The sequence below is a fragment of the Platalea leucorodia genome (assembly GCF_965183815.1).
Source record: "Platalea leucorodia genome assembly, chromosome: 11".
Taxonomy (NCBI): Eukaryota; Metazoa; Chordata; class Aves; order Pelecaniformes; family Threskiornithidae; genus Platalea; species Platalea leucorodia.
Window position 1 is genome coordinate 8,258,869 of NC_138833.1, and position 14,259 is coordinate 8,273,127.

The following is a 14,259-nucleotide window of genomic DNA, read 5'->3' on the forward strand; positions in this document are numbered from 1 at the left end:
TACACAGCTCAGTTAAAGACTCAGTCATCAGTATCAGCTCAAAGACTCAGTCATCAGTATCAGCTCAAAGACATCGTCATCCTTCTTCAGCACATTGGCAATTTGAAAGATACGTGACTCTGCAACCATTAATTCGATGTTTACGACTACATGACAGCGCATAAATTGATTAACTTCCTCACACATGCTTCAAATAACAAGCCCCAAGCCCAGAAATTCCTCACAACAAAAACCCCAAGCCTTTAAATCCAATCTAAGCAGTGGGACTCATTTTCAGAAGGCCAGCAATAAACCACAGGAATGAACAAAACATATGCCATGTCTCCAGCATACCGCCTCAAACACAACCCCACCAAGACTCTTCTCAAACCATGCACAGATCGCATGGTTGTCAATGATCTTCATCATTTGCAGATAGACCCCCTCCAGAGAAAAGGTGGACAGATGACTTCTCCTTTACCATGGATAATATTTCACTTCTCACCGTTGGTATGTGACAAGCCAAGAGCATTTCTTCCAGGGACATTTTAAGGAAACACATCTATGAAAGGCTTTCTCTTTACAGCTGTAAAGATGACAGGCATATACAGGACAGTCAAGCAAATGTAACAGATTTCATATTCAATACATTATCAGAGACAAAGGCCCACCTTCGGATCATGACAACGAGCGAGTCAAGAAGTTAACCCATGCAGAAAGGAAGGGATCACAACATACTCTTCTAGATTATGGCACTTAGGGAAGATACATAACCAAGGTGCTTAGCAGGTCATGACTACACAGTTTGCTCTTCCCAAAGCTCCCATATCTCTTCCCAAACCATATCTCTGCAGCATGGACCAAGGCAAAGACATTTCGTTGCTCTCCACGTTATCATGAAGAAACATAAAGGCTGAGAAGAGTGGAAACGATGAGCAGAGAAGTTAGACACGGGGCCATTAGCATTCCTCCTCAAGCACAATTGCTGTCGGGAAGATCCCTGAACTTGCTAATAAGGCAGACTTCCGTTTGCTAATGATGCAACAGCTCCGTTGCGAAGAGCTAATACTGTCCCTACGCGGGAGACAGGACGCGGGGCGGAAAGGGCAGAGAAGCAGCAGAGGGAAGCGCCGCGGAGCAAGTCCGGCCAGAGGAACTCACCGGGGCGGCGGCGGCGGGGTCCTCCCCGAGCAGCGGCGCGGGCTCCCCGGGCGGCGGCCGGGCCGGGAGGGTGTCGCAGCAGCTGCCGCCCGACAAGCGGAGCTGGCTCTTGCGCGAGTCGGCCGTGAGCGACACCTCGTGCGAGTAGGAGTGCAGGAAGGCGCGGACGCCGTCGATGCCCACGAAGTGCGAGGCCGGCACGCCGCGCAAGGCGCCGCTGCCCGCCGCCAGCAGCTGCGAGCGGCGCCAGCGCCGCAGGCGCAGCGCCAGCAGCAGCAGCAGGAAGGCGAGGAAGAGGCAGGACACGGCCGCCACGGCCACCACCAGCCACCGCGTCAGGCTGCCGGCCGGCTCGCCCGGCGCCGCCGCCGCCGCGCTGCCCAGCTCCGACAGCAGCTCGGCCACGCTCTCGGCCAGCACCACCGTCAGCGTGGCCGTGGCCGACAGCGCCGGCCGCCCGTGGTCCTTCACCACCACCACCAGGCTCTGCCGCGCCGCGTCGCGGGCCAGCGGGAACCGCGCCGTGCGCACCTCGCCGCTGTGCAGCCCCACGCGGAACAGCCCCGGCTCCGTCGCCTTCGCCAGCTCGTACGACAGCCACGCGTTCTGCCCCGCGTCCGCGTCCACCGCCACCACCTTGGCCACCAGCGCCCCGGGCTCCGCCGAGCGCGGCGCCAGCTCCACGCCCGACCAGCCCGCGCCCGCCGCCGACGCCGACGGCGGGTACAGCACCTGCGGCGCGTTGTCGTTCTCGTCCACGATCACGAGCCGCACCGACACGTTGCTGCTCAGCGCCGGCGCGCCGCCGTCCTCCGCCCGCACCCACAGCCCCACCTCGCGCACCTCCTCGTAGTCGAAGGAGCGCAGCGCGTACAGCGCGCCCGTCTCCGCCTGCACCGACACGTAGGACGAGAGCGGCGCGCCCCGCACCCGCCCCTCCGACAGCCGGTACCGCACGCGCGCGTTCTGCCCCCAGTCCGCGTCCGCCGCCCGCACCGTCAGCACCAGCGCGCCCGCCGCGTTGTTCTCGGGCAGCCGGGCGCTGTAGCGCGCCTCCGCGAACACCGGCGCGTTGTCGTTCACGTCCAGCACCCGCAGCGCCAGCACCGCGCTGCTCCACAGCGCCGGCGACCCGCCGTCCGCCGCCCGCACCGTCACGTTGTACTCCGACACCTCCTCCCGGTCCAGCTCCCTCGCCGTCACCACGCGGTAGTAATTATCAAACGACCTCTCCAGGCGGAACGGCAGCCGCTCGGCGAGGCTGCACCGCACCTCCCCGTTCGCCCCCGAGTCCCGGTCCTGCACGTGCACCAGGGCCACCACCGTCCCCGGCGGCGCGTCCTCAGAGATCGCGCTCAGCGCCGACGACACTGTCAGTTCGGGCGCGTTGTCGTTGACGTCCGTCACCGTGATCGCCACTTTCGCCGTGTCAGAAAGACCTCCGCCGTCCCGTGCCTGCACCTCCAGTTCGTACGAGTCGCCTTCCTCGAAGTCCAGGCTCCGCACCAGCGTGATTACTCCAGTCCCGGCGTCCAGCTCGAACATCTCCAGTGCCATGTCCGACACTTTCTTCAGCGAGTATTTCACGTGCCCGTTCATCCCCTCGTCGGCGTCGGTGGCCGTGAGGGTGACGAGGACGGAGCCCACGGGCACGTCCTCCGCCACACGCACCGTGTACTCCGCCTGGCCGAACACGGGCGCGTTGTCGTTCGCGTCCAGCACCGCCACGCGGATCCGCGCCGTGCCCGTCCGCGCCGGCTCTCCGCCGTCGCTCGCTCGCAGCACCACCTCGTGAAACGCCGCCTCCTCCCGGTCCAGCGCCTTCGCCAGCACCAGCTCGGGACGCTCCTCCCCGCCGGGGCCCGCCTGCACGGCCAGCGAGAAGTGCTCGTCGCCGCTCAGCTCGTACCTCTGCAGGGAATTCGACCCCACGTCCGGGTCGTGAGCCTCGGCCAGGGGAAACCGCGATCCCGGGGCTGTCAGCTCGCTTATCCTCTCCTCCAGCTCAATCTCCTTGAAGCTGGGCGCGTTGTCGTTTATGTCCGTGATCTCCACTTCGATTCCGTAAACTTCCATTTCCCCCTCCACTATCACCTCACAGCGCAGCACGCATTTCGCCACCAGCCGGCACAGCTGCTCTCTGTCTATCCTCTCCGCCGTCACCAAATGTCCCGTCTTCCCGTGCAGGGCGAAATACTGCGTCCTGCCTCTGTCCAAGATGCGGACGCCGCGGTCGCGGAGCGCGGGCAGCTGCAGCCCCAGGTCCTTGGCCACGTCGCCCACGAACGAGCCCTTCGGCAGCTCCTCGGGCACCGTGTAGCGCAGCTGCCCCCACGCCGCCTCCCACGCCGCCACCAGGACGCACCACAGCAGGGCTCGCTCCCGCCGGCCCCGCCGCCTCCCCGCCGCGCTCATCGCCGCCGCCGCCGCACCGCCGACACCGCACCACCGCCGGCACCTCCCCGCCGCCCACCGACGATCCGGCTCCCGATCCGGCTACGGCGCCCGCTCCTGCTCGCCGCTCCCGGCCGCTGCCGCCGGCCCCTCCGCCTCGCTGCAGCACGGCTCCGCACCGCGGGGACGCTCGCAGACCGCCCGGCCGCCGAGCCAGCCAGCCAGCCAGCCAGCGAGCGAGCCGGGCCGCAGCGGGCGGGGCTGCCTGCAGCGCTCCGGCCTTCCTCTCGCTCCTCCTCGGTCAACAGCGGCGCCCGCAGCCTCCTCCCGGCACTGCAGGCACCGAGCGCTGCCGACCGCTGCCCGCCCGGCCTTTCCCACGGGCAGCTCGCGGGGACGGCACCGTCCCCACGGACACATCGCTTCCCGTCCACCGGTGACGCAAAAGCCGTGGCTTTTCCCGAGACCATCTCTTCTTTCATCCTCCAGGCCACCACGACCAGAAAGAAATAACATGCCTCCCGTTGTTGTCTTATTTCCACCGCACGGGAAAAATGGTTTTGTAATGGTGATATAACATATATAAAGTTGTCTTAAGATGACGTCTGGAATATTACGAGTCTTATTCCATTAGTGCAAAAGCACAATCTCTGCCACGAATTGCACAGATCTGCTTTCTGCAGATCAAAAGTGTCTCATACTGGAATGCCACCACCCACGTTAATTGCCCATATCTCGACCAACAGAACAAAGGAGCAACGAAGATCCGCCCTCAAATGGAGACCGGTGATTTCCTGCATTGGCTTTTCTCTAAGCTGCCTTGTCTTTAACGACCCGACTGCCTTTTCATCAAGGTGATCACAACCAGGAGGAAGGCAGAGGCCTCCCGTGGGCGTGGTATTTCTACCACATAAGAAAAATTACTTGCTAATGGTGTAAAGTAACATAATTTGTAAATTTATGTAAAGTAACATAATTTGTCTTCATATGACGTGCAGAATATTATGAGTTTGATCCTATTACTCCAAACGCACAGTCCCCACCACCAAGTTTCGTAGCCGTCATGCTTGAATGGCTGATACAAGGATAGGAAAAGAAAACACCCTCTGAAACACAGAACGTGATATTCAGACACACACACAGAACGAGAAATAGCAGACTCATTAACTGAAGCAGCAGGAACTTTTCTTTCAATACTTCCCTTCATACAGAACACGCTACAAATTAACTAATCCGCCATCACTGACTCAGATCAGGCATTTAAGGGCTCAAGAAGGTGGGGTCAATCAGCTGAAACACAGAATCTAAGCCCCCTCAGCCCCTACAGCTCCTGAGGAGGGGGGGCTTGCTCAGGCACCTGCCTGGTGCTCTGGCATTTCTCCCGACAAGACCTTCCTGGGGACACGGTACAGGAGGAGGCTCCCCTACTGCTCCAAACTCCTTCTCTCCCACCCACCCCGCTTTCAGGCTCTAGGTCACCTCATCGCTCCGCACTGATTGTACTACAAGTGGCCAGGAGGCAGGAGGCACCTGCAGTGAACCTGGCCAGAACCATCTGCTCGGCTCCACGCAAACTGCAGGGCAAATGCCTTTGCGAGTACAGCAAGAAGAATAACAGGTACATCTGCCCCCGCTCCTGTGCCTGTTCTGTAGCCAACACGAGCAAAAGGGAGGATGATAAGCAGCACCACGACAGAATTGATTTCTTGCAACTTCTTCTGGTACGCTTGTTTTCTGGATATGCGTCTGTTTTCAACAGTATTTTTGAACTGCATGGGAGCAATTGAGTTGCATTACAATGGTGGTACAGGTACAGCTAATACTGGAAAAGCAAAGTTGACGGACTTTAACGTGGGATTTCCCTTTTTAATTGGCCACATTAATTCATCAATACATATAGATGTACATTCATCCAAGTAATTCTACGGCTTGAAAGACGAAGAAGGGGCTTTGGTTTTCTCAGATATCACTGAATAAAAGATTGATGCTTATTAGTGAAATTTTCATCTAATCCTTGAGTCTTCATGTTGGTAGGACACCTTTTCAACAAAAAGGTGACTGTAGGAGAGCAGGAGAAGACAAGTACAGCTGCACACCCTGAACCTTGCAGACCATTTGTAAAGGTGCAAGTGCACTCTATTCAAGTGCCTAATTGATGACGTTTTGCAAAGGTGCTTGTCATTTCAGAGATGTTCTCAGGATGCCTATAGCCTCCCCTGGCAAAACAGGCAGGCACAACAACTAGTGCAAAAAGTGGCTGAGAGACCCAGTTCCTCAGTCCAGTATTACCCTGTCAATGCGATCAACCAGGTCCAAGTACTTCCAGTTGGGAAAAGGGGATAGGGAAAGAAAACAGGCTCTGAAATACAATACCCTAGGGTTTTTTCTTTTTTTCATTCAGATCTCCTTCTACCCCTTCACATGTCTATGAAAGAGAGGTCAGGAACGGTAAAACACAAGGGAACTACCACCCAGTATGGAAGGAAAACAAAGAGAGAAAAAAAGGCAGAGAGAAACAATGCCTGGACAAATTAACCCGTCCCACCTGGGCTACCATTCCTGCAGAAGCCTTACCCCAAAAGATGGGCGACACTCTCCTCCTTCGTCAGGGAGGAACAACTCGTAACTTCTCCTTATGTGGAGAAAACATGCACGTTTGAGGAAGGTAAAATCTTCACCCCTAAAATCGGAAATAACTGTACAAAGAACTCGGAAAAATCATGCCTGGCGAATATTTCTCCATCCCATTAGTGCTGCCATTTCTGCAGCAGCCTTCTTCCAAAAGATGAGAGGGCACTCGGTGGAAGAGGGGTACATTCACTAGGGAGCAACAACCAGCAACTTCTCCACTCATGGAGCCACACGCACCTTTCCTTTGGGAAACCAACGGCTTCCCAGCATCCACCTATCAACCAGGTTCAAGTTTCCCGATCTTGTCATGCAGAATCGTTAATTTAACAAATTCACCGCTGCCAGCTCAAACGAGCGTTGAAGTCAAAAGCTCTCAGGTGAACCCGAACCCGTCAGCACCGAAGAAGCAAGAAGGGCCGCCGCCAGCTGCCTGTTGAGAGCGGAAGGGGGATACTGCGTTGCTTTCTTCACGGAGACACGGATCAGCACTTGCCAGTCACGGCAGTCGGGGAAAACGCGGGGCGATAGGGACGGGGGTTGAGAAAGGCGCAAGGAGAAGAGCGAGAGAGCGCGGGCTTACAGACCTGCGGTGCGTCGGGCTCCGCGGGCGGCTCTCCCGCGCCGGCGCTGCTGCTCGGGCTCCGCTTCCCGCAGGGCTCCCCGCCCAGAAGCTCCTCCGCGGGCAGGCTGGGCAGCGGCGGCGGCAGCCAAGCGCCCTCGGCGACGGCGCGGCCCGGCGCCACGCACAGGTTGTAGGAGTAGGGCAAGGTGCCCTCGCAGAAGTCGGCCGGGAAGGCGGCGCCGGCCACGGAGAAGCGCTGCGCGCCCAGGCAGCGCAGCACGGCGGGCGGCCCGGCCCGGCGCACCCGCGCCAGCACGGCCAGCGCCACGCTCAGCAGGAACAGGGCGCAGAGGAGCGCCAGCGCCAGCACCAGGTAGAACTGCAGCTCCGCCGGCGAGTCCGCGCCCGCCGCCCGCTCGCTCAGCTCCGGCAGCGCCTCCTGCAAGCTCTCGGCCAGCACCACGTGCAGCGTGGCCGTGGCCGACAGCGCCGGCTGCCCGTGGTCCTTCACCACGGCCACCAGCCGCTGCTTCGCCGCGTCCCTCTCCGACACGGCCCGCGCCGTCCGCACCTCGCCGCTGTGCAGCCCCACGCGGAACAGCGCCGGCTCCGCCGCCTGCACCAGCTCGTACGACAGCCACGCGTTGCGCCCCGCGTCCGCGTCCACCGCCACCACCTTGGCCACCAGGTACCCGGCCTCGGCCGACCGCGGCACCACCTCGAACGGCGCCGGGGCCGCGCCCGCGCCCGCCGCCCCCGCGCCCGCCGCCGGCCACAGCACCCGCGGCGCGTTGTCGTTGCGGTCCAGCACGAAGACGCGCACCGTCGCCGTCGAGCTCCGCGCCGGCGCCCCGCCGTCCTGCGCCCGCACCGCCACCGCGAACTCGCGGCACTGCTCGTAGTCGAAGGAGCGCTGCGCGTACACCGCGCCGCTCCGCGCCTCCACCGACACGTACGGCGCCGCGCCCGCCGCGCCCGCGCTGCCGCCCGCCAGCCAGTAGCTCACGCGCCCGTTGGCGCCCGCGTCCGCGTCCCGCGCGCGCACGCGCAGCACCGGCGCGCCCGCCGCGTTGTTCTCCGCCACGTAGGCGCTGTAGGCGGCCTCCTCGAACACCGGCGCGTTGTCGTTCACGTCCGACACCTCCAGCACCAGCGCCGCGCCGCTGGACAGCGCCGGGCTGCCCCGGTCCCTGGCCACCACCGTCACCCGGTGCTCGGCCGCCTGCTCCCGGTCCAGCGCCATCGCCGTCACCACCTTGTACGAGCCGCCCGACGACGCCACGATCGACAGCGGCGCCTCGCCCGACAGCTCGCACGACACCTGGCCGTTCTCCCCGGAGTCCCGGTCCCGCACTTTCACCAGCGCCACCACCGTGCCGGCCGGCGCGTCCTCGGGCACCGGGCTCGACACCGACAACACCGTGATTTCGGGCGCGTTGTCGTTCTCGTCCGTGACGTCTATCTGCACCTTGCAGTGAGCCGTGAGCCCGCCGCCGTCCCTCGCCTCCAGGCCGAAGCTGTACTTGCTCTTCTCCTCGAAATCGAGGGGCCCCGCCGTCCTCACCTCGCCGCTCTCGCTCTCGACGCTGAACATCGCGCGGACGCCCTGCGGGACGTTGCCGAAGGAGTAGGAGACCCGCCCGTTGGAGCCCGCGTCCGCATCCGTGGCCCGCACCCGCAGCACCAGCGACCCCGCCGGCAGATTCTCCCGCACTCGCGCCTCGTAGACGCTTTTACTGAACGCGGGCGCGTTGTCGTTGGCGTCCGTCACGTTGACGCGAACCTGCACAGTCCCGGACCTCACGGGGTCCCCGCCGTCCGCCGCCGTCAGCACCAGCTGAAAGGAGCTCTGCTTCTCACGGTCCAGCGCTCTCTCCAGCACTAATTCCGGCTGCTTGCTTCCATCCGGGCTCTCCTTCACGGCCAGACTGAAGGACGGGTTGCTAGCGAGCTCGTAAGTCAGCAGCGAGTTGCTGCCCACGTCCGCGTCTCGGGCCATCTCCAGCGGGAAACGAGCACCGGGAAGCGTCAGCTCTGTGATCTCGAGGTCCAGAGCAGGCTTGCTGAAGGCCGGGGAGTTGTCGTTGATGTCCTGGATGGCCACCTCGACGTGGAACACGTTCAGCGGGTTCTGCACCAGCGCCTCGAAGCTGACGGAGCAGGACGCCGACTCGCCGCACATCTCCTCCCGGTCCAGCCTCTCGCTCACGTACAGGTTCCCGCTCTCCCCGCTCACGCCGAAGTATTGCTTCTCCGCGCTGAGCCGCAGCTTGCGTGCCGGCAGCTCCGCCGGGCTCAGCCCCAGGTCCCGCGCCAGCGGCCCCACCAGCGAGCCTCTGCCCAGCTCCTCGGGGATGGCGTAGCGGATCCGCTCCGGCGCCGCCCGGCAGCACAAGCACAGCAGCAAAGCGGGCAGCAGCACTCGCCCGCCTGCTCGCCGCCGGCTCGCCCTCTGCCTCTGCCTCTGCCTGCCCGCCATCCTCGGCAGCGCTCGCCGCGCTCCTCCCTCCTGCCGCTGCCCTCCCTCCCTGCCAGCCCCTCGCCGCAGCGAGCGCAGGGGCCGCCGGCGGGCAGCGATCTCGCCGCCGGCTCGGACGCCGCTGCTCCCCGCGCCGCGCCGCCTCTCGCCTCTGCTGCCCGTGCCGCTGCCGCTCCGGCCGGCGCCGTGCGAGCGAGCAGCCTGGGGGGCAGGACGCTGCGGCGCCTCCGGCTCCGGCTGCGGCTGCGGCTCGGGCTCCGGCGCCGCTCCGCGTCGGCCAACAGCGGCACCCGGAGGCGCCGCGACGCCACCGCAGCCGGCTGATGGCCGCGCTCGCAGGGGCCCGGGCTTTTCACCGGGGCTTTGCGGCTGCATCCAGCTTTGGGCTCTCTCCTTCATTCGAATCCGGAATTTCAGAGGCATTGCCTTGCTGCAACTCCACAGGCGTTGAAAAGGGAGACACGCTGTCCGGTCCTTTAGGTCGTCTCCTTGAGTCGCTGTGAGCAGGCAGAGGGAAATCTTCACGGCAGAGCAAGAAATAAAGGAACTCAGCTGCCCTTAATAAAAATCAAGAGGGAACTAGAAGAGCAAGAAATGCTATTACAGCTAGGGAAGAGTTTAAGAGCTTTTTAGCACTCTGCCAGGTATTTTGTGTTCTCCTTTGCTTCCCTGGGACAAATACCAAGGAGGAAATATTCATGACGGAGTAATCCATACGTACTCACAGACAGAAGGAAGCAAAAGTCACTTCAATCCTGTCACACCAGATCTGCAAGGGGCTTCCGTCTTCCCTCCAATCCTTCCTGCTCATGTAAGTCTCTGACCTTTGCCCTATTGTTGCTTTTTCTTGTAGGGAGAAGAAGGATTACACTGAGAAACATATCACCCCAAAGGTAATATGTGTATCTCTATGTTAAGATAGCAGAATGACCTTTAGTATTGTGTTTCTGATTCAGAAAAGAAGTTCCTGTTTTGCATCGCCATACTTGAGGGACAAAGCTATATCAAGTCTTTCACAGAATCATAGGTTTGGGTTGGAAGGGACCTTGAAAGATTATCTAATCCACTCCTCTGACAACAGCAGGGACATCCTTCACTAGATCAAATTGCTGAAAGCCCCGTCCAACCTGATCTTGAGCACTTTCAGTGGTGGCGTATCCACAACTTCTCTGGGAAACCTCTTCCAGTCTCTCACCACGCTCATCGTAAAACATTTCTTCTTTATGTCCAATCTAAACCTACCCCCTTTCAGTTTAAAACCATTACCCCTTTTCCTGTCACGACAGGACCTTGCACTTGGCATTTTCCAGCTTCATGAGATTCACACAGGCCCACTTCTCCAGCCTGTCAAGTTCACTCTGGATGGCATCCCTTCCCTCTAGCAAATCAACGCCACCACTCAGCTTCATGTTGTCTGCAAGCTTGCTGAGGGTGAACTCAATGCCACTGCCTATGAAGATACCAAATTGTATTGGTCCAGGTACGGTCCCTTGATGGACACCACACATAACTGGTTTCCGCCTGGACATTGAGACATTGACAATAACTCTTTGGACAAGGCCATCCAGACAGTTCCTTATCCATCTAACAGTCCACCTGTCAAACCAGGAAATATTCATGACGGAGTAATCCATACGTACTCACAGACAGAAGGAAGCAAAAGTCACTTCAGTCCTGTCACACCAGATCTGCAAGGGGCTTCCGTCTTCCCTCCAATCCTTCCTGCTCATGTAAGTCTCTGAGCTTTGCCCTGCTGCTGGTTTTTCTTGTAGGGAGAAGAACGATTACACTGAGAAACATATCACCCCAAAGGTAATATGTGTATAGCTCTATGCTAAAATTGCAGAACGACCTTTAGTATTGTGTTTCTGATTCACAAAAGAAGGAACTTCATTTGTGTCTTCACACGTGAAGGGCAAAGCCATGTTGAGTCTTTCATACAGTCATAGAATGGTTTGAGTTGGAAGGGACCTTGAAAGATCATCTAGTCCAACCCACGTACCATGGGCAGGGACATCCTTCGCTAGATCAAATTGCTCAGAGCCCCGTCCAACCTGACCTTCAACCCTTTCAATAGTGGCACATAAACAACTTCTCTGGGAAACCTGGTCCAGTCTCTCACCACGCTCATCGTAAAACATTTCTTCGTTCTCTCCAATCTAAACTTACCGACTTTCAGTCTAAAACCCTTGCTCCTTGTCCTGTCACGACAGGCCCCGGTAAAACCTCTTTCTCTGTCTTTCTCAGAAGCCCCCTTTATATATTGAAAAGCTGCAACAAGGTCTCCCCAGAGCCTTCTCTGCTCCAGGATGAAGAACCTCAACTCTCTCAGCCCTTCTTCATAACACAGACGTTCCACCGCCCTTTGACCAGTTTCATAGTCCTCCTCTGGACCTACTCTGAGGGGTCCATATCTTTCTTTTCCTGTGGGCCCCAGAACTGCATGCAGTACTCCAGGTGGGCTCTCACGAAAGCGGAGTGGAGGGAGAGAACCACCAGACTGCTTGTGATGCAGCCCAGGATACGACTGGCTTTCTGGGCAGCAAGTGCACATTGCCAGCGTATGTCCCATTTGTCACCCACCAGTACTGCCAGCACTGAAAGTCCAGCCTTTCAAGGTCCCTCTAGATGCCATCCCTTCCCCCAGCAAATCAACGGCACCACTCAGCTTGGTGTTGTCCACAAGCTTGCTGAGGGTGCACTCAATCCCACTGCCTATGAAGATATTAATATTGTTGATGCAAGTACACACCCGTGAGGGACACCACACATAACAGGTTTCCACCTGGACATTGAGCCATTGACTAGAACTCTTTGGATGCAGCCATCCAGACAGTTTCTCATCCATCTAAGAGACCATTTGTCAAATCCATATCTCTCCAATTGTGTGAACACATATGTCTATGAAAGCCTTCCCTTTTGCAGCTGTAAACCTCAAAGGTGCATACGGGAACTTACTGAGCACAAGCAACTCAAATCGCATGGTACTCCACTAGGCACACGGTTCTGTTAACTGTGATAAGCAGGGAAATTACCATCTCTTCTGCTATACCTACCCCCCACAGAGCTCCCATCTCTTCACTCCAACCCTACACAACTTGCAGGTTTGCTTCTGACCTTCTCATAAGTGACAAAAACATATCGTCAGAGGATGATGCACTACGAGCACACCAAGAAGGGAGGTACGGTTCTCTGCTCACCAACATTCTCAGAAGAAACAGAAGGCTTCTAAAGCACACGAATGATAAACGGCCAAAACACAAGATGAGAGGTCATCCAACAGAGAACAGGTCATCAAATTAATGGTTTATGGGTAATGGTTTATCACACATGCTGTTCCACAGAGATGCCACTTCTACTATGCTCATGCTTACATCTATTCCCCCCAACAAAAACAGAACACAAAGATACCCTCACCTCTCCTGCCTTTCACAACCCCTGTAGCAGGAGTAAGAGGCACTAACACACGCTGCATTGCTAAACCAAGCCATGCTGATAATCACAAGTAAAGCTACGTACGTATGAGACCAGGGAAAGAAAAACAAAAACATACAACAGACAAGCAAGGCAAGGAAGCATTAGAAGAGCAAGGGTTGTCAGAGAAACTCCCCAGGAAGTCTTCTTGGTCTCCAACTGTGGGTGTTGAAATTCATCCCTCAGACCACCTGGAAGTCACTGAAGTCTCAAGTCTGGCCCTAAAGTCTCCCTCTGGACTACATAGTAGCGGGGGGTTCATTTTAAGAAATAGTCATTGGCTCTCATCAGCAAGTATTCTCCTGTGTGGCGTGCTCCTCTCACACAAATATGAAGCCCTAAGTGTAAACACCTTATCATCGGCCTCTTTCTCAAGCTGTCTTCTCAGAAATTACAACACATTCTCTTTTAGCTCCTGCTTCATTCTCCTCACACCTCAAATTCTGTTGCATGTGGCTGAAGTATTTCTAAAAAACAACACCGTCGGTTTCAAATGCAAAAGCACTGTCCAGAAATGAGAAAAGGAACCATGACCTTCCAGGAAACAAAGGCCTGAAAGAAAGTCTAATTAGAACTGTGAAGAAACTCTACATCGCAAAGTTCCAGGGAAACACAGATGAATAAAGGAGGTTTCACACGGGAGTTATAAGCCATTCCACGCATATAACATTGTTCTGGGTACACACTTATGCTCAAATACTTTACTCTCAGAGGACTACCATTGCCATTCAGGACAAGGAGGCCAGGGTCACAGCACAAATGGCACAGGCCTTGGCACCAGGCATGAAATCAAACCAGTGCCCAGCCAAAACCACATTGATCCACCCACCTCCATGGTTGGTAACCAGCCTCTCACCCCCCTTGCTCTGCATTCTCAGCCTTTACTTGAACCATGGACAATACCCAACTTTTGGCCGTGCGTCAGTCACAGGTGAAAGAGCGTTTCCTTCAGGGACATCTTAGGGAAACAGATGTATATCAAACTCTTTGTCTCGGCAGCGGTAACCCTTCAAGCTACGGATGCAAACTGCTCCTTCCCCCTGATAATTTTAACAGATCTCAACTTCTAAGGACTTACTGACGGCCATACTGAAGGCCATACTGACGCCCAGTTTTGGAACATGAGAAGAAACACAGAAGGACTGTGAAACCTACAGAAGTGAAGCAATCCTAGCTTAACATTTCAGATTCTGTCAACTGTAGCAGGTACACAAGAAGAGTATCTAGTTGGTAGAAAGTACGCAGGAGGGTCACAGAGGAGTTCCCACCAAAGACCACAGCCACAGTTCTCCAAGTAATTTCTTTGGACAATAAGAAAAGGAAAATGCACAGGACCACAACTATGGGACCCATGTAACAGCTAGGAGAAACTGAACATTGACTCCTACCTGTTACACATTTCAAACTATACCACAGCGAACTCTCCCACCTGCCCTGTCTCTGTGCAGACAGAATGCTCCAGCGGGCTCAAACATCACGCAACAGGGAAGATCACTTTGCAGACAGACATCGTTGAAAGAAATGTTGTGCCCACAACTTCTCCTGATGGAGAACAAGGATCACAACACGGATGCACGCA

General features: G+C 57.2%; 1 protein-coding gene across 1 annotated transcript; it reads right to left on the reverse strand.

Annotated features, from left to right (window-relative positions):
- Window positions 1-1,053: 1,053 nt before the first annotated feature.
- Window positions 1,054-9,206, reverse strand: LOC309596193 (uncharacterized protein; the record flags this gene model as incomplete). Its single annotated transcript, XM_082324036.1, is given in 5 exon segments — window positions 1,054-3,564; window positions 3,567-3,743; window positions 3,745-4,139; window positions 6,555-6,630; window positions 6,750-9,206. Coding segments are annotated over 5 exon segments (5,616 nt in total).
- Window positions 9,207-14,259: the final 5,053 nt, after the last annotated feature.